We start from the raw sequence: 24,244 nt of genomic DNA on the forward strand, positions 1-24,244 counted from the left end.
GTAACGCACGTGATTGGTTGAAATACATTTTTCATGCTCAAATATCGATGCTAACCATTAGCGTGTCAATTATGTTTTGCATTGTTTGTACACGGTTGGTGGAAACGGAAAACGCGTCATGTGAAGTTCTAGCATTCTAGTCTTCTTGCGAAAATCAAAAAGTGGCTCCGATCCCCCGCCAGCGCCGCGACAACAAGCGGCGACGACATCCCCCCCCCGCGGGACGCTCACCTTGCGCATGTGAATAGCGAAGGGCTCGGTCCAGCCGTCAAAGAGTTTGAGGAAGAGGAGGCCCTCGCGGGCCGGGATCTCGTCGGCGTCGTTGATGACGAAGACGTCGTCCGGCCGGCCGCCCTCCACCCGCGACATGCCGTTGCGCGTCAGGAAGGTGCGAAGGTAGTCGTCGGCGATCCAGCCGTCCTGCCGGCCGCCCTCGGGGAAGTGGTCCAGGAACACGTACAGGATCTTGTGGCGCACGTAGTCGTAAGTGCCGTTCAGGAGCAGACGCAGGAAACTGAAAAGCGCACGCGAGAGGGAGAAAGAACGACGTTATACTTTAAAGACAGTAATACTGTAATGTAACTAATTACTGGTAACGAGAAATACGCAATTGTGGTTATAACGTTTCCAACGCGTCAACAACAACTGATTACTTCACTGAAGCAACCCCCTTTGCTCCCCGGCTGATTTCCTGGATTTTGACTGATTTTGCAAGGCCCACAGAATATTCTGTTCCATTGCTCTAAAAACATGGAACCTACCGAAAGAAAGATTGGAGTCTCTTCTTTCATCAGAAAAAAAAAGAAGTATTTTTGTATCTGTTTCCGTTTGGCAGCAATTAGCATTAGAATATAGCTAAGTGTCATCATTATTCACAAACCTGCTGAAAACACTGGCAAAAAAAAAAGAGATTTTTTTTTCAACATGGCCCTGGTTGATCTCTTATACTCTGTTGCCACCTACTGGCCGATTTTTGGTAATAACTACCATTGCTTTAAGCGACGTCTACAGGCCAAAGCTGCATCAAAGCCTCTAGCATAAAAAAAAAACATTTAAAAAAACGTATAAATATGTTTTTTGAAGTGCAAGACAAAGTATTAAAAAAAATGTGTTTACACGTTTTTGGGTTTGAATGAGTTAACAACTTTGATGTAATCACCTCAGATGTAACAAATGAATTGGAAGTAGCATCTTATTGCATTTTGCAAGTAACTCACTTTTGATGTTCTCACATGAAATCAAACAGTAATCGTTTACATTGGAGAAGTAACTTGACCTCGACGTCCTCACTTCAGAGGAACCAATGACATGTCATCTCTAATCTGTAATCTATTACATTTTAGAAAGTAATTTTACTTTTATTTCCTCACCTCAAGTGCACCAATTTACGAATCTGTAATATATTTTACATTTTGGAAGCTTCTTGACCAACGCGGACGTGGCAACGCTGTAACTAGTAATTGATTACATTTTGGTGACTCGACGTCCTCACCCCAAGAGTAATTAGTTACTTTAACTGGGAATACTGCATGTCATCTATTTCATTGTAGAAGTAAGTCACTTTGATGTCATGGCCTCACCTCAAATTGAAGTTTTAATCGATTAAAATTTTGTAAAGCGTGATTCAGGATGCAATCATAGAAATATGCCCCAAATGTAGTTCCCGTGTTCCAAACACACAATGGTCCGACAGAAGTCCCTCGTACCCGAGGGTCTGAAGTTCCTGCAGTTGAAACGCACGGTTTAGATTGCGTTTCCAGAAATGACGACAAAGTATCCTTTGGTCCTCGTGTTTACCGGAACTAAAAAGGTTAACGTGACCCTTTTGGTACCTCAGAACCGAAATTAAGCCACCAAAGGACCTTCCACTGTTCGAACCCGCAACGGTCCAACAAAAATCCTGCGCTCAAACGTCAACCGGGGTCCCAGTTGGACACCCCTAGAAAGTAGCCCAGCACGGTCGCTTTCATGCCTGCAACTGATTACTGGCAGCAAGTAATCTATTACATTTCATAGGAAACTCGGCAGCAAGCCGGCCGCTCACCTGAGGGGTCTTTTCTCCCCGTAGGCGGTAAAGTTGGACTCGCATACGAGGAAGAGGTCGACGGCCTGCGCCAGCTCGTGAAAGCGTACGTGCAGCAGGTCAAACTCGTGGTTGATGTTGATGGCGTTGATGACGCGGCGGGGCGTCTCTCTGGGCGTCAGGCGCTCCTTGGTGGGCAGGTTGGAGTGGTACACCATGGTGGGCACCCCACAGTAGGGTCCGTGCCAGCCGGGCCGGCACACGCACTTCACCAGCCGCCGGCCGCCCCGCATGACCCTGGTCTTGGACTTTGGCGTGATGGAAGTCTGCTGCTGGACCTGCAGAGGTTTCCGATGCCCGGCGCCCTCCGCGGCGCCGCCCGCTTTCCGGCCGTTCTCCTTGGGGCCGGCCACCTCGGTGCCCTGCCGGAAGCAGAGCGCCCCGGCTCGGGTTCGAGCAAAGTACGGCGTCTTGTCATCTTGCAGTTGGTAAGTGCGAGTGTGCAGGTCGCTGATGGATTCCGACGAGTCCGAGGGGGATCCGGCTTTGAGGAGTGCCGCCGGGTGGGCCGCCGGGTCCGGGGCCGGGTGAGTGGGATCCCGTGGGGGAAGGTGGTCTTCCTGTTGATGCTGGATGGGGAAAAAAAAGAAACATTTGTTTACAAACATAAGAAATAGTAAAGTCATAACGTTTCAGTCTTGCTGCTGTCCACATTCACATCTGTGTAAATAAAGTATCGATTTGGTTTCAACGGTTTATATACAGACATATTCCAAAAACAGTTGGATCAAAAACAACCCAAATTGGGTCAAAAGGGGACTTGGGTTGTTTTGTGGGTTATTCATATGACCCAACTTTTTGTTGGGTTAAATAAGAAAAAAAAAGTTGGGTCAAATGAATAACCCACAAAACCACCCAATATTTTGAGTCATTTTTAGTACAAAACAACCCAATTCATTTAAATGAATAACCCAAAAAGTTGGGTCAGTCCCTTTTTGACCCAATTTGGGTTGTTTTGATCCAACTGTTTTTAGAATATGTCTGTATACAAACCGTTTAAACCAAACCACTTTTTGGGTTAAATGAATTACCCAATGTCAATACTCTAAAAAGTTGGGTCAAATGAATAACCTACAAACAACCCAATTTGGGATTATTCGTTTCACCCAACTTTCTGCGTTAAATAAATAACCAAACAATGGTTAAATAAATTTGACCCAACCTTTTTGGGTATTGGCATTGGGTCATTTGTTTAACCCAAAGAGTTGGGTCATATGAATAAACCACAAACAACCCAATTTGGGACTATTCGTTTCATTTCAACCAATTTTTTGGGGTTAAACGAATAACCCAATGTATGCATGCTTGGATTAACAAAAAAAAGATTGGTCAAATGAATAATCCATAAAACAACCCAATTTTGCGTCATTCATTTGATCCAACTTTTTGGGTTATTCATGTAACCCAAAAAGTTGGGTCAAATGAACCCACAAAGCAACCCAGTTTTATTGGGTCATTTTTGTACAAAACAACCCAATTCATTTAACTCAAATTGGGTCAGTCCCTTTTGACCCCATTTTTTTTTTAGAGTGCAGTTTGTTGATGCATATGTCTTTTTTTTGGACGCAACCTTGTTGCTGCTGATCTAAGCACTTGATCGCATTTTGTCACATCCTACTTGACTCGGAAGGTCCCCCCCCCTCAGGTTCTCGTCCGGCTTTTCCCAAGGGTGAGGAGGCGCCGGCACCTCCCTGATCCCCATCTCCAGCCCCGCACTGCCCACCACGCCGGTCCCTTCCAACTCCGCCGCCGCCGCCGCCGCCATCCTGTCCACCTGCGCCCCCGCTTCCCCCGCCGCAGCTCCCCCCCCTCTGGCTTTGGTGTCCGACGGGCGCAGGGCAGGCACGGGGGGCGCCTCCTCGGGGGAAGCGGCGCTGAGCGGCGTGCCGGTGCCGGTTCCGGTTCCCTTCTCTTGCCAGAAGAATCCAGTGACCATGATGAAGGACTTGATATTGGGGTACGGCGCGGAGAGCTCGCGCAGGAGGGACACATAGTGGAGGGCCTTGTAGTAGTGCAGGAAGGAGATGACGCACAGGCCCACCGTGCACAGCAAGAACACCCTGTGCCGCCGCATTTTCATCCTGAAAAAAAAAGAAGAAAAAAACACACCTCAGTACACCCTTGTGGGTTTTTTTGGGGGGGGGTCCAAGTCTTGGCTATTTTGCATATTAACGTTGATATTTTCACGCTGGAGAGACTACGTCTCACGGGCTGGCCTGGGAACGCCTTGGGATCCCATCGGAGGAGCTGGCTGAAGTGGCTGGGGAGAGGGAAGTCTGGGCTTTCCTGCTAAAGCTGCTGCCCCCGCGACCCGACCCCAGATAAGCGGAATTGAAGACGGAACGGAACGGAACGTTGATATTTTCATAGATAAAGAATATCAAACATTCACTTCGGGATCTGAAATGTCACCCAGACTGGCCCAACATGTGGCACCATTCATCATTTCTAAATTATTATTCTCATGATTACATGTGGGATAAGACATTTTTATAGTTCGCCGAGGCAATTTGGCTCCATTGACTCCTTATTATAAATCATCATTTTCAGTTCACGGCGGGCAGGAAATGATAAAATGTGACTTGCGTGTGTTCATAGTCAAAATACAGCAGATGGCGGTAGAGAGCTAATTATCATCTTTCCTTGTCCTCACGTGTGTTGCCGCCAAGTTTTATGCAAAAACAAGTGAAGAGTGGTTGGCATTGGGGGAGATCAGGCCTGCGTGCGTCACATGCACGCGCGTGGCTTCGAGTCTCTGTTGCGTTTGGTGAGTTGATGTTTTGTGATTGCGGAGTGACTCCATGACGCGTCTGCGTGTGTGTGCGTGTGCGTGTGCGCGCATGTAGCATTCCCATGCGCCAGAATAACGATCTCTGTGCAATGGAAGAAGTTATCGAGGTGGAGGGCGGCCCCAAAAAATAATAAAAGACTCATTCCGGAATATAACAATGTAAAAAAACGTTTCACCAAAGCTGCCTTGCGACATCATCTAATGTTTTTTTGCGCGTGTGTGTGTACTGCCTGCGGAAGGCCGGATTTGTCGGCTGCGTGACGTCACTGCGGCGCGACTCGACAGCACGCACGGACTTCGGGACTGATTCACACACGAATGGATTGTCGGCCAATGTGCTTCTGACAAGGCAGTATTGACAACCCATTGATTATTTATAAAGTCCGCGCGTGCTGCGCGAGTCGCGTCGGGAGTGACGTCACGCAGCCGACAAATTCGGCCTTCCTTCCGAGGACCCAGAGCCTTGTGAACTCGGGACGCAGGCTGAGTTCGTAATGCAACACAGATGTGAAGCACTTGTCAAACAGCGCTTTGTGTATATCACGCGCGCGCGGACGCACGCACGCACGCACGCTTAAGCGAGCCGCGTCAGCAAAATTGTGCAGGTGCAGCGATGAATGATGCGGCGCTCCTCCAAGCCTGACAACTCAATAAACTTGGAATCAATGTGTGCGCGCGCGCGCGTGCGCGCGTGTCCCATCCAACTCCCCCCCCCCCCCCTTTCTTCCTTTCCGGCACAAAGAAAAGCTGATAAAAACCACGCCAAGACTACAAAGCATCCGGGGGCCTATTCACAAGCTCTGCCGGAGTCCGACCGAGTTCACTGACCTCACCTAACGAGCACCCGCGCGGGCGGGGGGCGGGGCGAGTACAGGGGGGGGGGGGGGGGGGGGGGGGGGGACAACGAAGCAGACTGAGCAATTGTTCAGTCGTCGCATTTGTAACGCAGGCGTCCGAAATACGAGTTGATTGATTCGTCGACAAACGTATCCTTGAAATACAAAAGAACAAAAGTGAAAGGCGCGCGTCGGCCATTCGGCATCCATCGTTTGTCGCGTCACCATTTTGTCTGTCAGCTGACCGTGTGTCCCGCGCAGGTGCGTCGCCCATTTGCAAAAAGCGGAGTCATTTCGACTTCCTTATACTCTACCCGCTTCCTCTTCCCCCCCCCCCCCCCCCCACCCGATTTGAGCACAGATTGAGCAAGCTTTCCGTAAACATTTTTATTTTTTTTCTCTCACGAGAGGATTTGGCGGACTTTTTTTTTTTATAGCGCAGACTCAGATCGCCTCCTCGGCCGACCAATCAGAATGCAGCGTTTCAAGGCCTGCTTTTTGCCTTAATGACACATCGAGCCGTCATGTCAGCGCGCATCCATTTTTCATGGCTTTTATTTGGTGTTTCCTCTTTTCTTTTCTTTTTTTTTTTTTTTCCTTCCTCCGCTTGCGAGTTGACGGGTCAGCGGCGGGTTGAGGCAAACGTGTGCACAAAGCGTGCATGCTAAGTGACTCTTCAATAATGCACGCGTCTTGTGCGCGTGCGTGTGCGTGTGAGAGAGAGAGAGAGAGAGAGAGAGAGAGAGAGTGCAAGCCACAACATTAGGGATACACTGGCCCAATCGAGTGAGGCAACATTTTAATTCACTCATTTATTGCCATTAATTCATTTAAAATAAAGATTTCTAAAAAATTAGGGGCAATTTTTAATTATAATTAATCGCATGACTTCACTAGTTAACTCACAATTAATCACAAATGTTACTGTCTAAATGTACAATAAAAAAAATCGAGGTTTTCATCGTCTTGTTAACAAAAGTGGGGGAAAAAAATGTTAAACTAATAGAAATAGTTCAAATGAATTTTTGACGACAACATTGTTTTTCAAAATAAAAGCAACAATACTGAGCTCTTTTAAACAATACTGAGCTCTTTAAAAATAAATAAAAATAAATTTAAAAAAATAAAAATAAAAATAAAAAAGGCAAAATTTTTTTTGCCGACGATCCAAGTGAGGACAACGTAATCGGCTGCAAATGCGCGCGCACAAGACAAACAGGAAAGACGGGAGAAGCCGTCAAGGAGCTTTTTCCGGTAATGCGGCGTGCGTTCGTGTTTTGGAGCCGCCCGGAAGCGTCGAGCCAGCGCGAAAAGTGGCTTGCGAAGCACATCGAGCGCAGCAGGAAGTGGAACCGTGTCTTCATTAAAATAATAATAATAATAAACACAAAAACCAAAAAGGCAAACCAGCCGAAATAAGTGATACTGAAAAAGAAGATTGTAAAGTCAAATATTCAAACGAACGTGTGCTGTCTGTCATTCTTCATGAAGGCTCGTTCGCATCATGAGCGACATTTGTGGGGCGGGATTGAAAGCTGTCAATCAAAGCTGCCAAACAACAATGACGGCAACCTCAGACTTGGAGAAGAGCTTTAGAAAATATTTCAGCTCGGGCGTGACCGATACCGATTTTTGAGGCCGCTGTTTGATATTTCCGATATTTGGCCTAAAGTTCCGATAACCGATTCATCAGCCATTTAATTGAAACAAAAACAAAAAGACTAGAAAAATGTGTAACTTTTTGGGTCTCTTAACTCACTTGTTCCCCAAAACGTATAAATACGTTCTATTTAAAATATTACCTTGCTCCCAAAGACGTATTTATATGTTTTTTTTTTTTAAAATGCTATAGCATACAGAAGGCTTTGATGCAGCCTCTCCACTGCAGAGAACGATTGAAGCAATGGAAGTTATTACACAAACGGCCAGCAGGTGACAGCAGAGTATAAGAGATCAACCAGGACCATGTTGAAAAAAAAAGCTAATTTCCCACAGTTCTAAACAGATTTGTGAATAATGATGAAAGTTCGCTTTATTCTAATGCTATATATTTTTTTCCTGATGAAAGAAGAGACTCTAATCTTTCTTTTGGTAAATTACGTGTTTTTATAGCAATAGAACACAATATTCTGTGGGCAAAATCAGTCAAAATCCAGTAAAACAGCCGGGAGCAAAGGGGGTTGCTTCAGTCCCAATGGCTGCGAGTGAATGAGTTCATGCTTACATCAACAAAGATATGAATTGCAGGTTGGGGCGTTCCGATCACGATTTTATGCTATCTATGAGTGAGATCATCCGATTCTGATTCTGCTAACGATCACATGCATTAGCTGCACATTTTTCAATTCCAGAGATGCTCGCTAACAAATATTTTAATAATCAATTCAACTGTCAACTATTTTTCTGATTAATTGATGAACCAAAAAAAAAAAATCGATCCAAATCTTTATCTTTCACTACGGGTGATCGGGTTTTGCAATCGGCAATTAGTAAAGACATTTATCAACAAATGCTAATCGCGTGCCACATAAATTAGCCGATCACAATGGGTCGCTGATTAATCGAAGCGCCACTAATTCCTGGGAGAACATTTTTAATGTATTGCAAAACTTTGTCCTCTTGAGTTTAGCTTTACAACAGGGAGAGAAATCGGCAATTTTTAAAATGATGTTTAATGGAACGCAATTATCTTTGTCTCATTTTGTAACAAAAGGGCCGAAATCAAGTAAAACGTCACAACAGCCAATATCAGCCGATTCATCGGTTTGGCCTCCATTTACAGCCGCTGACGCACAACTCAAGACTGTCTTCCGCAAACGCGCGCGCGCGCACACACACACGGCGCCGTCACCCGTGGCTGCTTTCCCGCCCCGTCTGACAGATTGATGCCTCGCAACAAGTTCGGCCATTTGGGCAACGGGTGCCGCCGCACACTTTGGTCACGGGTTCGATGCCAAGGCGCCCTCTCTGTTAGCGCAGCAAAAACAAACCGAGCGCGAGCAGGTTTCCGCCTGTGAGTGACGTGAGTGGCGAGCGGCTTGTGTCGCACCCCCCCCCCCCCCCGCGGCGGACGTCTTCGTGGAACGTCCCAGAAAAAAAGCTTCTGGCGCTTTCGAGGGTTGACGCCAAACGCGCCAACGATTTGAGAGCCAACATTTAAAGTGTGTGCGTGTGTGTGATGTTGGAGGAGCGTGGGAAACAGTGGCGTCACATGACCTCATTAGGACACGACTCTTTCTTGATCACGCTATTTTAAGCCCTTCCACAGTGAACTATAGGCAAATATAGGTTTTGATCATGATGTCATTCCTCACACAAGGAATTTGTTGTCTTTTTTGAGTCACTCTATTTTTAGACACCATAAATACATTTTCTACAGTAAAATTTTTTTTTCTCCCAAATTTAAAAATACCTGAAATTTTAAACTTTCACATTTCTTTGTTTTAATGTCAAACAAAAACAAAAGGTTCAGAAGGTTCCCGGGGTCAGCAGCATCTCTTATAACGTTAACTGAAAATGTAAATAAATGGTTTAAAATGGTTTTAGATTGATCTTATATCGGTCGTCAGATAAAAAAGAAAAAAAAGAAAAAAAGGCCGATTACGATATTTGTCAAAATGCACAATAAAATTACCGATCTATTCCTACTAATGTTATATCGTCATTTAGTTAGCGGTTAGATTTAGGGATTGCCCGATAATTATCGGCAATTATCGACCAATATGATGTCATGGAGATAAACCCGATAAGAAAGAAATCCACCGATTACAATACGTTGATCCGTCTGTTGCGTTTGTGGCTCGAGGAAACCTCGGTCCTCGGTCCTCCGCTGTCCTGCCTCTTTTCCATGTCTCCCTCCGGCAACACGCCTGAAGAGAGAGACGTGGAAAACAGGCAGGACAGCAGCTCTCGAGGGCCGAGGTTCCCAATCGCTCGTCTCGTCTTTGTATCAGCCGAGTCTTCTTCGTCTTCACCGCCAAGCAGCCTTCATCGTCACTGCTAAGAAGTCTTCGTCACCGCCAAATCACCACAGTCGTCCTCGTCACAGTCACGTTGTCCTCGTTCAACCAGTCTTCTTACATCCGGCCCAGTCGTGGCGGCCAGTCTACTCTCGGCTTGCCCCGCCGTGGCAACCAGTCTAACCCACCCCGACGTGGCGACCAATTTACTCTTGCCCCGCCCAGTTGTGGCGACCAGTCTACTCTCGCCCCACCCTGTTGTGGCGACCATTTTACTCTCGCTTCACCCCGTCGTAGCGACCAGCCTACTCCCGCCCCGCCCAGTCGTGGCGACCAGTCTACTCCCGCCCCGCCCAGTCGTGGCGACCAGTCTACTCCCGCCCCGCCCAGTCGTGGCGACTATTCTACTCTCACGCTGCCCAGTAGTGTCGACCAGTCTACTCTCGGCTTGCCCCGTTGTGGCAACCAATCTACTCTCGCCCCGCTCAGTCGTGGCGACCATTCTACTCTCGTCCCACACCGTCGTGGCGACCAGTCTCCTCCCGCCTTGCCCCATTGTGGCGACCAGTCTACTCCCGCCCCGCCCGGTCGTGGCGACCATTCAACTCTCGTCCCGCCCAGTAGTGGTGACCAGTCTACTCTCGGCTTGCCCCGTCGTGGCAACCAGTCTACCCCCGCCCCGTCGTGGCGACCAATCTACTCTCGCCCAGTAGTGGCGACCATTCTACTCTCAGCTTGTCCCGTCGTGGCAACCAGTCTACTCTCGTCCCGCTCCGTTGTGGCGACCATTCTACTCTCGCCCCGCCCGGTCGTGGCGACCATTCAACTCTCGTCCCGCCCAGTAGTGGTGACCAGTCTACTCTCGGCTTGCCCCGTCGTGGCAACCAGTCTACCCCCGCCCCGTCGTGGCGACCAATCTACTCTCGCCCAGTAGTGGCGACCATTCTACTCTCAGCTTGTCCCGTCGTGGCAACCAGTCTACTCTCGTCCCGCTCCGTTGTGGCGACCATTCTACTCTCGCCCCGGCAACCAGTCTATTCATACCCCACCCCGTCCTGGCGACCATTCTGCTCTTGTCCTGCCCCCGTCGTAGCGACCAGCCTACTCTCGCCTTGCCCCGTCGTGGTGACCATTCTACTCTCGCCCCACACCGTCGTGGCGACCAGTCTCCTCCCGCCTTGCCCCGTCGTGGCGTCCAGTCTACTCTCATCCCGCCCAGTCATGTTTGTCTGCTCACCTTTCCCACTATGTGTTACGAAAGTTCCTCTTCTTTCACTCCTGCCTCGCTTCCCCGCATTTGTGTCCACCATCCTTCTACCAGTGTGTCAGTGAACGCATCATTGAGCCCCCCCCCCCCCCCCCAACCGCCTCCCCCTCCTCCCCTTCTGATCAAATGCTGCATTATGTGGCGGAAACAGAGAAGCCCGCAGAGAGCGTTTTCGGACAAAAGCGCTCTTGTTGTTCTTCGGCTCAAGAACAAGTCTCCCTAATATGTCTGCCGATTGTGACTCGATGTCCCCGTCTCGGGGAAGCTTGGACGCAACATGCCGAGGTGCTCCCCGCGTCTTTCCCAGCGCCGCGAAGGCCAACGACAACAAAGGAATCAATTCATAAGGAGCCGTTTTTGCCTCAGAGGGAGAAAAAAAGCCAACATAACAAAACGACTCATTAAAGGGACACTCTCTACTAAATACCCTCGAAATCAGGGGTGTCGAACATACGGCCCGCGGGCCGGATCATATATATAGACCAAAAAAAATCCTGAATAAAAATACAACCAAATGTAGTCAAATGCAATAAAAATTCTTTTAAAAAGATAAAAAAAAAAAGTTTTTTGTTTAAGTGTACAATAGCAAACTAATGACGTCATCGCACGGCGCAGTCGTTTCCTGGTCTTCTTCTTCTTTTAAATGACTGGTGGATCACATCTCTATGGTGTACAGCGCCACCTACAGCGGCGGAGTCCCCCCTTTTCAATGTTCGCAAAAAAAAGAACAGATGGAAACGGGCAGAAGTCGCATTTTCACAAAATGTGCTTAAAAATTTGGAAACATTTGGATTTGCATTTCCACTCCGTGCTCTTTTAAGTGGGATGGAATGCAAATAAAAAAAATGAGCTTTGAAATATCCTTGAAGATGAAAAGACGACGGCGTCGTCGCGATGGTCTTTCCAGAGCGCCCCCTAGTGCCCAGCGAGAGCGCATTTTGACGTGTAATACTCGACAGTAGCATGTGACGGCGAGGTGTTCCTCAGGGATTAGTAGGAGGCAAAAAAAAAGAAAAGGAACAAAAAGTGTTCAGCTGAATGTTAAGGTTACACCAAGTTTCAGCTGCAATTTAGGTGATGACGGCCGACGTCATCCACGTGCCGCTCACGGCCACTAGGGGGCACATTTTCATATGGAATTTGTGGATTGTTCAAAATGTAGCAAAACGACGACGACGACTTCCACTCTCGGGGCTTCATTTGTATTCACGCGGCTTTTCACAGGCCCAGTGTTTGTGCCGCACGCACGCACGCACGCACACACACGCACGCACACACACGCACGCACACACTATTGTCTATTACGTGTGTGTCGAAATGACTTTACCATGCAGGCTTGCACTTTTGCCAACAATAAGACAAACAAAGATCCTTTTTTTTTCAACATGGCGGATTAGCCGCACTGGCGGATGCAATGTCTGTTTCCTGTGTTGACATGTTCGGCGAGTTGGGAGTTCTGCGTGTGCGCGCGCGCGCGTAGGTGTGTGCGTGAGACGGAGGAACAAGACTGCTGTTGATTCCGGTACAGTGGCCTTCATTGTGCGTGCGTGCGTGCGTGCGCGCGCGCGTTTGTGAGGTTCATAACAAGCGTTCGTAACAAAGAGCGACGTGAAGCTCTCCAACACGGCCGTTCTATCTCTCGAGATGCTGCCTTCAGGGACCATCTCAAAGTGTCCAGTGTAGCCCGTCAAATGAAGAAGGAAATAAATGCAAGCTCTTTGGTTGTCTGTATAGATAGATAGATAGATAGTCTGAAATAACAGTTGCCCCCCCCCCCCCCCAAAAAAAATACAGCTCATTACAACTTTACAACTATTTATACAAGGGCTCGGTATCGATTCTAATTTCCTCAATCGATTCGATTTTGATTCACAAGAGTTCGGTTTGATCCGATTTCGATTTTTTTTTCCGATTTGAGCCGATTATTTTCACTTCAATCCGATAATGATTAATTGATTAACACCAATTCTTCTTAACGACCAAGGGCTTGATAAAAACTCCACACAATTCCAAATTAAATTTTGTGGAGGCAGTAACTGGTTAAATGATTTAGTTTGTTCATGAAAATAACACGTGCTATAATCACACGTTGACATTAGCAAGGATGAAATGAAAATATTTTCATAATTCTAATTCAATAATTGTAAATATAAATGAAAAAGTTTCTTAAAGTGCAATAAATGTAAGAAAATACTTTAAAATTCATGTGAACAGTAAATTTCAAGCAAACAGTAAGATGGAAAAAATGGCCTTTAAAATTTTATTTTCTTATGAATTTATGGGAAAAAGAGATATTAAAATAATAGATTTTTGGTTATATGAATCGATATCAGGCAGGCTTGAAAATGACAATCGGTTTGATATCGATGATTCTATTTTTTTTCAAGCAAAGCCCCAATATTATACCGCACTTTCCTAACAGCCACAAACAACTTCAAATCATAACAATAAAGCAATCATGAGTAACCAAACAAAATCAAATCGAGCAAACCTCCCCAATTGCCACTTGACATACAGAAAGGTGAGAGTTTCATTCCCTCTTGCTGCATAACTCATTCACTGCCATTGACGACTATAGACGTCAAAAATTCATGTGAACTATTTCTAATAGTTTAACTTTTTTTTTTCATTTCATTTTTTTTTTTTTTTATTGTACATTTATAACAAATATAAAATTATCATGTGATTAATTACGATTAAATGCCCCTTATTTTTTATTTATTTTTTATTAGGCCCGTTAAGCGATTACATGTTTTTCTTGTTAACTAATGATTCATCACAAATTATATATCTGTTCTAAATTTACAATAATTTTTTTTCTAGGTTTTACTACTCTTAGCAAAAGTGGAAATTCTTTTAAACTAATAGAAATAGTAAAAAAAGAATTTTTGACGTCTATAGCCGTCAATGGCAGTGAATGAGATCATATGCCTGAAGCTGAGATTTGACGTCACCTTAGACCAGACGACGTGGCCAAGATGGTGGACGTCACTCACATCTGCCACAGGTGCAGGCCGAAAGTAAACGAGCAAACGTATTCAATCATCCGACTCGACCCACAAAAAAATGACTAACAAATACGGAAACGTGAAATGAAGTGAAAAACGATCGCAGCATCTTTGAAGAGCAAAAACAACGGAGTGATTCTTCCGAAGATCCTTTCAAGTCATTCCGTCAGTCCATCGATCCGATGTCTTCAGGGACGGTTTGACATTCCCGTCGCAAAAGCCATTTTCAACAATCATCCATCCATCCAGCGGCCATTTCCGCCAGCGGCTGCTTTCTGGAAGAAGTCTGAAAGTGCCCGTCGACCTCAAAATGGAGCTCCTTCCTTCATACATCTTTTAGCCATCAATCCATCCAGTCAACCCCAGACAGCCGTTGCCTTCAGGGACAAGTTGAAAACGACAGCTTCCCCCTCACAAAAGTCATTTTCCCTCCACATACATCCGTACATTTAAGGCAGGTGCTGCCTTCAGGGAAAGGCGGGAAAAAAAAGGGTCCGTCTGACCCAATTTTTCGACTGAATTTCTTGAGCTGTTTTGCGCAAAACAATGCAGAAAGTTGGGTCGAATTGACTCAAGTCGCCGATTGGTCTTTTTTGACTCCGATTGTTTTTTGTTGTTGTTGACCCAATCGATCTTAGAGTATTCATCCATCCAAAAACAGCTGGGTTAAAAATAACCCAATTGGGTCAAATTGATCCAAGTAGTGGTGCTTTCAAAACACACACAAAAAAAAAAAACACAGACTGGGTTATTTTTGACCTGTTTCAGGATGGATGGATGGATTGGTCACTCTAAAACAGGGGGGTCAAAAATAACCCAATATAGAGAGTTATCCACGGCTATCAACTTTCTGAGGGTTTTTTTCCCCCCACAAAACAACCCAATAAATGGGTTTAGTCCCATTTGTACCGAGATTGGTTTATTTTTGACCCAGCTGTTTATGGATGGAAGGATGACTCTTAAAAGAGTTGGGTAACAAAAAATAACCCAATCTGGGTCAAATATGGAACGATCACCAACTTGGGTCTACGTCACCCAACTTTTGACTCCATTTTTTGGGTCAAACTGAAGTCGTGGATCGGTCCCTTTTTGACACAGATTGTTTTTTGTTTTTTTACCCAACTCATTTTCCAGTAATTAAAAAAATATTTTTAACTTTTTTTTTTTGTTTAATCCCCAAAATATTCGACCCTTGAATGTGAACATTTCTGCCCAAAACACCCAAAAATCAATAGAAATCAAGAATCAATTCCATTCACTAACTTTTGTTAATAAACGTATTAAACATGAACTTGATTGAGATGTTTAACATCTTCCCATTTTTTTTTTGCTAAGCGAAAACTGAAAGTGAGTCAGTAGCAAACTTTGTAAGTGTGTGTGTGTGTGTGTGTGTGTGTGTGTGTGTGTGTGTGTGTGTGTGTTTTGGCCAGCCAAGCAGTCTCCAAGATAGCGCAGCAGGAAACACAATGGCGTCCATTCAGTTGACATTTCGGCGAATAGTGCTGAATCACTCCTGCCTCCTTGTGTGTGTGTTTGCGTGTGTGCGTGCGTGTGCGCTTGCACACATACTCATGGTTCGACACGACTACCAAATTTAAAAATTGCTAACAGAAAATGGCTTTGAGGGGGTGAATTGTCAAAAACCATTGATTTGCCGTTGCTGCGTCCATTTTTAGAAACGACGGCAATAACCGTTCGCAAGCCTAAGTTGAGTTTCTGAATACGGAGAAGGTTCAGAATTCAGAACGAGGATAACGATCAAAACAAAAAAGACATCGCCATTTGTTACATCAAAGAGAATGGCGGAATTCCTCAGCGACTTTTTTTGTGAAACTTGATCCCGGTGGCTACGTTTTCCCCAAATAAAAAGACAAACAGATGATTGGGGCCCGTCTGAGACAAACGTGGCGAGTATTTTTACAACGGCTGCTTCAAAAGCAAAATGGCCGACTGCCAGGCAAGGCAAGGCAAGGCTTCTCGAACCGTCTATCGCCGGCAAACAAGTGGACCAAATGTGAGGCTGGCTTGCAGGGGCTGCATTTGAAAATGAAAAACTTGACGGGTCGCGGACTCCCGAGCTCACTTGCGTCCTCTCAAACCCGAGTCCGTCCGTCCGGGTGTCGCCTTACGGCAGGAGCGATGACACCGTGACGGCAACGGCGGGCTGGGCCTCCACATGCCGGCCGCCGAGGTGAAGTATTTATTGATGGTAATCTTCGGGAAGAATCACAGCCCAAAGGGTCCGAATTCCTGGAATGTTTGCGATCTAGCACAACCAGACGCGCGGGCCTCGCCACATGTTCCCGCATAATTGAAAAATGTCCAGCACATGCTTCTAATTTAGGAAGAATCTCAATTTTGCGTCGATGCTTTTCTGTGCCAAAGATCATAAGCGCTGGTCCGCACATTTGACTTAAACGGCGGGTCGCAGCTCTGCTTACACTCTTGCTTTGAGAAACGCTCCTGTCGGAACGAGTGGCAAAAAACGGGAAATGGATTTTAGCCGCCTTTTTTTTGGCTAAAACATCAATGACTAAAGAGTTGTTGAAAGAAAGCACTAAAAGCATCACGGGAAGGTGGTTCGAATCAAGACAGCGAAGCATTCAAACCTCTGCCAAGGCCAAACAATCGTCTCTCCGGGACACAATCAGACTGACATCATTCACACTTACGGACAATTTAGTCGGAAATGAAGCTAGCGTTAAATTTCCTGGAATGTGAAAAGAAGCCGGAATACCTCGAGAAAATTGATGGTTCGAACCCCGGATCCCCTGAAGCGCGAGGCACGTGCTCGCCAAACAATCGATGGCACCAAATTGTAAACGTTCATAGACCGAAAGTGTCGCCGTCGATCAATAAACAATCCCAACGACGAGCGCGATCAAAAAGCGCATTAGCATCGGTGCTGTTAACTCTTATTGATTAGCTTAACGTGGCTGGAGGCCAGTGGACCAATTGACCCTAAAATGGCCGCTTCAAATCAAAATGGCAGACGTCCAGGGGGTTATCAGGCACGGCTTCGTTTTTGTGGGTCGACTCTGAAGTCTTACAAATGTCACGTTGCTCAGTCAAACTGTCTCTCAATTTGAATTTAAAATTGAAAAAAAAATGGAGGTTGCTTCACCAAACGCCAAATGGACTTTTTTTTTTTTATGAGGACAATCTGTCAAATAGTGGTTGACATTTGGTAGCAATCTGACACAATCTTGAGGACGAGCTCGACATTCAGCAACCACAGGAAATGGCTGCTGCGAACAAAATGGCTGACTTCCTCTTTTTTTTTCCTGATAAGCTTTGCACACTTTTTTTTTTTGTGGTCATTATAGACTTGTCGACACAAATTCATCGAAAGTGGCCAAATGACTAAAAGTGAAATGCTTGGCATCATCAATCTGTCAAAATTTGGTTGAAATTGGACAAAATCTCTAGGATGAGATTTTGAACGAATGTGGCCGACTTCTTGTGTCTTGTCAAGCATGGCTTTCTTGAGACTTTTTTTTGGTGGGTCTACTCGTGACAGAAAAGTCGACCAAATTTCATATGTTGCTACGGCAAACTAGTTTTGTAGGCTGAATCTTCAATTCAAGAACACCCGGAGATACCTCAAATTGTCCCCAAAATGGCTGCTTCCAACCAAAGTGGCAGACTTCCTGTGTCTTTCTTGAGACTTTTTTGCGGGTCTACTCGTGACAGAAAAGTCGACCAAATTTCACATGTTGCTACGGCAAACTAGTTTTGTAGGCTGAATCTTCAATTCAAGAACACCTGGAGATACCGAAAATTGTCCCCAAAATGGCTGCTTCCAACCAAAGTGGCAGACTTCCTGTGTCTTTCTTGAGACTTTTTTGTGGGTCTACTCATGACAGAAAAGTCGACCAAATGTCATATGTTGCTACGGCAAACTAGTTTTGTAGGCTGAATCTTCAATTCAAGAACACCTGGAGATACCGAAAATTGTCCCCAAAATGGCTGCTTCCAACCAAAGTGGCAGACTTCCTGTGTCTTTCTTGAGACTTTTTTGTGGGTCTACTCGTGACAGAAAAGTCGACCAAATTTCATATGTTGCTAAGGCAAACTAGTTTTGTGGGCTGAATCTTCAATTCAAGAACACCTGGCGATAGATCAAATTGTCCCCAAAATGGCTGCTTCCAACCAAAGTGGCAGACTTCCGGTGTCTTTCTTGAGACTTTTTTGTGGGTCTACTCGTGACAGAAAAGTCGACCAAATTTCATATGTTGCTACGGCAAACTAGTTTTGTAGGCTGAATCTTCAATTCAAGAACACCTGGAGATACCTCAAATTGTCCCCAAAATGGCTGCTTCCAACCAAAGTGGCAGACTTCCTGTGTCTTTCTTGAGACTTTTTTGTGGGTCTACTCATGACAGAAAAGTCGACCAAATGTCATATGTTGCTACGGCAAACTAGTTTTGTAGGCTGAATCTTCAATTCAAGAACACCTGGAGATACCGAAAATTGTCCCCAAAATGGCTGCTTCCAACCAAAGTGGCAGACTTCCTGTGTCTTTCTTGAGACTTTTTTGTGGGTCTACTCGTGACAGAAAAGTCGACCAAATTTCATATGTTGCTAAGGCAAACTAGTTTTGTGGGCTGAATCTTCAATTCAAGAACACCTGGCGATAGATCAAATTGTCCCCAAAATGGCTGCTTCCAACCAAAGTGGCAGACTTCCGGTGTCTTTCTTGAGACTTTTTTGTGGGTCTACTCGTGACAGAAAAGTCGACCAAATTTCATATGTTGCTACGGCAAACTAGTTTTGTAGGCTGAATCTTCAATTCAAGAACACCCGGAGATACCTCAAATTGTCCCCAAAATGGCTGCTTCCAACCAAAGTGGCAGACTTCCTGTGTCTTTCTTGAGACTTTTTTGCGGGTCTACTCGTGACAGAAAAGTCGACCAAATTTCACATGTTGCTACGGCAAACTAGTTTTGTAGGCTGAATCTTCAATTCAAGAACACCTGGAGATACCGAAAATTGTCCCCAAAATGGCTGCTTCCAACCAAAGTGGCAGACTTCCTGTGTCTTTCTTGAGACTTTTTTGTGGGTCTACTCATGACAGAAAAGTCGACCAAATGTCATATGTTGCTACGGCAAACTAGTTTTGTAGGCTGAATCTTCAATTCAAGAACACCTGGAGATACCGAAAATTGTCCCCAAAATGGCTGCTTCCAACCAAAGTGGCAGACTTCCTGTGTCTTTCTTGAGACTTTTTTGTGGGTCTACTCGTGACAGAAAAGTCGACCAAATTTCATATGTTGCTAAGGCAAACTAGTTTTGTGGGCTGAATCTTCAATTCAAGAACACCTGGCGATAGATCAAATTGTCCCCAAAATGGCTGCTTCCAACCAAAGTGGCAGACTTCCGGTGTCTTTCTTGAGACTTTTTTGTGGGTCTACTCGTGACAGAAAAGTCGACCAAATTTCATATGTTGCTACGGCAAACTAGTTTTGTAGGCTGAATCTTCAATTCAAGAACACCTGGAGATACCTCAAATTGTCCCCAAAATGGCTGCTTCCAACCAAAGTGGCAGACTTCCTGTGTCTTTCTTGAGACTTTTTTGTGGGTCTACTCATGACAGAAAAGTCGACCAAATGTCATATGTTGCTACGGCAAACTAGTTTTGTAGGCTGAATCTTCAATTCAAGAACACCTGGAGATACCGAAAATTGTCCCCAAAATGGCTGCTTCCAACCAAAGTGGCAGACTTCCTGTGTCTTTCTTGAGACTTTTTTGTGGGTCTACTCGTGACAGAAAAGTCGACCAAATTTCATATGTTGCTAAGGCAAACTAGTTTTGTGGGCTGAATCTTCAATTCAAGAACACCTGGCGATAGATCAAATTGTCCCCAAAATGGCTGCTTCCAACCAAAGTGGCAGACTTCCGGTGTCTTTCTTGAGACTTTTTTGTGGGTCTACTCGTGACAGAAAAGTCGACCAAATTTCATATGTTGCTACGGCAAACTAGTTTTGTAGGCTGAATCTTCAATTCAAGAACACCTGGAGATACCTCAAATTGTCCCCAAAATGGCTGCCTCCAACCAAAGTGGCAGACTTCCTGTGTCTTTCTTGAGACTTTTTTTGCGGGTCTACTCATGACAGAAAAGTCGACCAAATTTCATATGCTGCTAAAGCAAACTACTTTTGTGGGCTGAATCTTCAATTCAAGAACACCTGGAGATACCGAAAATTGTCCCCAAAATGGCTGCTTCCAACCAAAGTGGCAGACTTCCTGTGTCTTTTCAGGCATGGCTTTCTTGAGACTTTTTTTGTGGGTCAACTCACAAAAGACATGCCAGCCACATTTCATACAGCTCGGGGAAAGCACCTTCAGGGCTGAATTAACCCCCCCCCCCCCCAAAAAATCCAGGGGCTAGCCAGTGGTGGAAATAATACAAACAAGTGGGAGGGACTTCATAAATAGACGCGGCGCGCGCACACACACAAACACGCGCGCTGGCACTTGGATGGAAATGCGGAGGTGAAACGCAGCATACTCGAATTGTGGGGCTTTCCCGGGCAAAAATGAGGTGAAGCGACGCTTTCGTGGCTACTTGAGTCGTGTGTGCGTGAAAGTGTGTGCGTGTGTGCGCGTGTGTGTGCGTGTGTATACTGGCCCACTCCGCCAGATGAGAATCTCTACTGCCGGATAGTCGCGATAAAAATGTCCTCTCGTTCCCTCGCTGCCTCTCTTCATCCATCCCTCCATCCATCCGTGCATGAAATCTCCCTTCGCCACTCATCGTCCACTTCCTGCCATCCAGTTTCAACTTCCTGCCAAATCATTTGTTTGACCTCAAACTGCTCCCCCGCTGACCTTCCGTCTTCGTCTTCAACGTCAATTCTGGCAAGCATAAGAGAACAAAGTGCTGACTTTTGTCTTTCGAGCAAGCTAGCAGTTAGCGACGAGCCGAGGCTGCGTATTAAAATGGCAAAATTGCCACATGTCATGCCGTGGGTACGACAAGCTGGATGAGGCGGGAACACGCGCGAGCATCATTTGCTATTTTTTCACTCAGAAACGGAGCTGCAGGCCCGCAGGAGGCGAGCAAACTAATCGGGTTTGATTAATTGTGTGTGCGTGTAGGTGACCTTCAAGTTCACAACGACTGCACGTTTAATGGGGGGGGGGGGGGGGGGGGGGCTGCACAAAAACGGATGAAAAGCGACATTGTCACCCACCTGCGCCCGCCCATTTTGTGTGGGAATTAAAAAATTAATTAAAATCAGATTAATCACATGTTAGGATTCTGATTAATCACGATTAATCACATGTTAGGATTCTGATTAATCACGATTAATAGCTTAATTAAAAAGGCATTTTGTGCCCGCCAAATTTAAAGAGCACCTGCTATGTTAAAAAAAAACAATTCGACATTTAATTTTACGAGGAAGTCTTCCAAAAAAAAATTTGTATCCACTGCACACGTTCATCCTCCTCTTTTTCTAATCAGTTAATTACTTGCATAATTTAAAATGGGAAAAAAATGACCCCGACAGTTTGACAAATATTCTGAAAGTCATACGCAAACATTTATTAATTATGTTTATCGCTCAAACACAACCTTTAACGAAACCGTCCGCCGTCAGCTAAAGGATCATCTGCGGTCAAAATTAATAGTGTGATTAATCTGCTTTAATACATGATTAATGCGATCATTTTTTTTTGTGATTAATTAATTTGTTAACACGTCAACTTTGAACCGGTGGGAATTTTGCGTAACAATAAAAAAAAAGGAACGTCAGAAAACAACGAGCGCTTTCTAATGAATCCAGATTGACTTTGAACGCCAAAACTTGCCAAATATTGACGTTACATTGCCATAAATCATATGACAGTGCATGATATGCTTTTTTTTTGCTGCAACAGCTCTCTAACCTCAGCAAGTAGAAAATAAATCTCATAAGGTCAAAGAAAGTCAAGAGAATAAAAATAGCCAGCGTCAAGACGGACATTCAGCAATAAGGAAGAAAATCGAAAATCGTCATAGAAAGTCTAGAAACATGTTATGACGTTGGCTGCGAAATATTTCTGAAGTCCACAAGAAGAAAACAAAAATCGCCAGAGTGAGTCAAAGAAAGTCACAAAAAAAAAATGAAGTCCATGTCATAACAGTGCGTGATACGCTGCTCGCAGAGGTTAAAGGTGAACAATAAAGTCAGCCTGACTTGCCCTTGCGTCACATCACGTTTTTTTTCCCCTCTCGTAGTCACGGAAACAAGCTTTTGGCAAAAGAAAAGAAAAAAATGAAAGAAAGAGTCACAGTCGAGAGAGTGCATGATATGCTGCTTGCCGTGACGCCAATCTGAGCTCAAGAAGAAAGCAAAGAAATGCGAGTGAAAAAGTTTTAAAAAAAGTTACAAAAATGTAAACATTTGAGAACAAGTCACAGAAACTCAAGTCCGTGTCAAGAAAGTGCATGACATGCTGTTATTTGAAAAAGTGTAGAAATCTGCGGTTGACGACGCAAATAAGTCAAGGTGGAGGATTTTTACATGCGACGACATCATCCGAATGTTGTCGTTGTCATCGGAATAAGCTTCTTTTTTTACGAGAAAAGTGCATGATACGCTGCTGGACGCTAGCCCTCTCAGGAAGAAGCAAGAACGTAGCCATAGAAAGTCGGTTAGCCTACAAAAAAAAGACAACTACGGCTCTCTGAACTAAAATAAGCAAATACGTAAATAACCGCCACAGAAATTCATAAAAAGTTGAAAAAAAAATATATCATGGAACGTCAAAAAATATTCACAGAAACCAATAAAAGCTCATGGCCAGGACAGTGCATGATATGCTGTTGTACAAAATTGGGACAAATCTGCAGTTGAAGTCAAGCTAAATACTCGTACTTTTTGGCCACTATAGAAATACCATAAACTTATTTTTTGTCGAGATTGTGGCTTGTTGCCACACCTCTTCTCAACTCAGCAAACAGGAAGTCATCAAACGCCACCATTTACTCTTAAAAAGCGACAACCGTGCATGGTATGCTGCTATGCCTGCACTGCCACACAAACATGGCCGCCGCTTACACGGAGAAAATGGGATCGGATCTCTTTGCAAGCCAGCAACTCGAGGAATGCCTCACATTCTGACCCTGGCATTTTTCCGGCGACTGTAAAGCGACACTACGAGCGAGGAGAGGTGGGGTGGGGGGGGGGTATTTTCGGGGGGGGGGGGGGTCTACGGGTGAGCGAGGCCATGGCGGAGATGTCGTCAAGGAGAGAGCTTTTCTACTTTGGCCCCGGTTGGCGGTTAAACTGGGGCGAGCTGTCTGACAGTAGGCAGTATTGAGTGAGGGGTGGGGGCGGCTGGTGCTGATGGGGTGGGGGTGGGGGGGCGTATTTAGAAAAGTGGAGCTCGGGGAAGGGGGCGGGGGGAGGAAGAAGGCGGGTTGAGTGTCGTAAGGAGCAGGCCAGTGATGGTGGAAGGAAAAAAAAAGGTCGGAACGCTTCCTTTCCGGCGACAGCGTGACCTTGACAAAGGGCGGCAATCTGGCTTAGCCCCCCCTTTTCGCACCACTTTTAAGGTAGACGGATATGGCAATGTGCCGTTTTGAAGGAGGGGGGGTGGGGATGTCCAGTGAGAGCATTGAGCATGTGTTTGTGTAAATGGTTGAGCAAAAGCGAACAAACAAACAAAAAGGAACAAGCTGCCTAAACGGGCTGCAAATGGAATTAAAACAGGAGGTAAACCAAAGCTAAAAGTTTGGTGCGATAGCATTTCGAAAAAAAGAAATAAGGACATTTCAGGCTTTTTTTTTTTTTTTGTGCCTCTGTTTGGGGAAAAACGGGCATCTTTCAAGCGATCAAACGGGCATCGTCTTTCAGACTCGCACCCAAAACAAAAATAATCATTAGCCGTTATATTTTTAATAGTGTAGTCGTTGGGTCAACTAGCAGCTAGCTAGCTGGCTAAACAGCTTGCCACAGGAATCAAAACAGGAAGTACGCAAGAATGTGCCAGACCAAGATTAACCCAAAATGACTATTTCAAACCAAAATTGCAGACTTCCTATGTCTGTTTTTTTGTGGGTCTACTCATGATAGACACGCCTACCAAATTTCTTGTTGCCAAGTGAAACAGGCATTTTTTCTAAATTTCTTAAGGACCAAGATGAACCCAAAATGACTATTTCATACCAAAATTACAGACTTCCTACGTCTGTTTTTTTGTGGGTCTATTCATGATAGACGTGCCTACCTAATTTCTTGTTGGCTTTGGGGGCTGAATTTTTTGCAAACTCTTAGGGACCAAAGTTAACCCAAGATGGCTGCTGTTTCAA

General features: G+C 45.3%; 1 protein-coding gene across 2 annotated transcripts in view; it reads right to left on the minus strand.

Annotated features, from left to right (window-relative positions):
• Positions 1 to 24,244, minus strand: part of mgat3b (beta-1,4-mannosyl-glycoprotein 4-beta-N-acetylglucosaminyltransferase b) — a 38,894-nt gene that overhangs the window by 5,831 nt on the left and 8,819 nt on the right. For both annotated transcript variants that reach the window (XM_086082404.1, XM_086082405.1), the window contains exons 2-4: positions 3,702 to 4,164; positions 2,045 to 2,652; positions 232 to 514 (exon numbers count right to left, since the gene is read on the minus strand). In XM_086082404.1, coding sequence (XP_085938530.1) covers positions 232 to 514; positions 2,045 to 2,652; positions 3,702 to 4,164 — 1,354 coding nt within the window. The remainder of the gene's footprint in view (positions 1 to 231; positions 515 to 2,044; positions 2,653 to 3,701; positions 4,165 to 24,244) is intronic.

This window comes from Leptonotus elevatus, chromosome 8 (assembly GCF_054856555.1).
Source record: "Leptonotus elevatus isolate MCC_2025b chromosome 8, RoL_Lele_1.0, whole genome shotgun sequence".
NCBI lineage: Eukaryota > Metazoa > Chordata > Actinopteri > Syngnathiformes > Syngnathidae > Leptonotus > Leptonotus elevatus.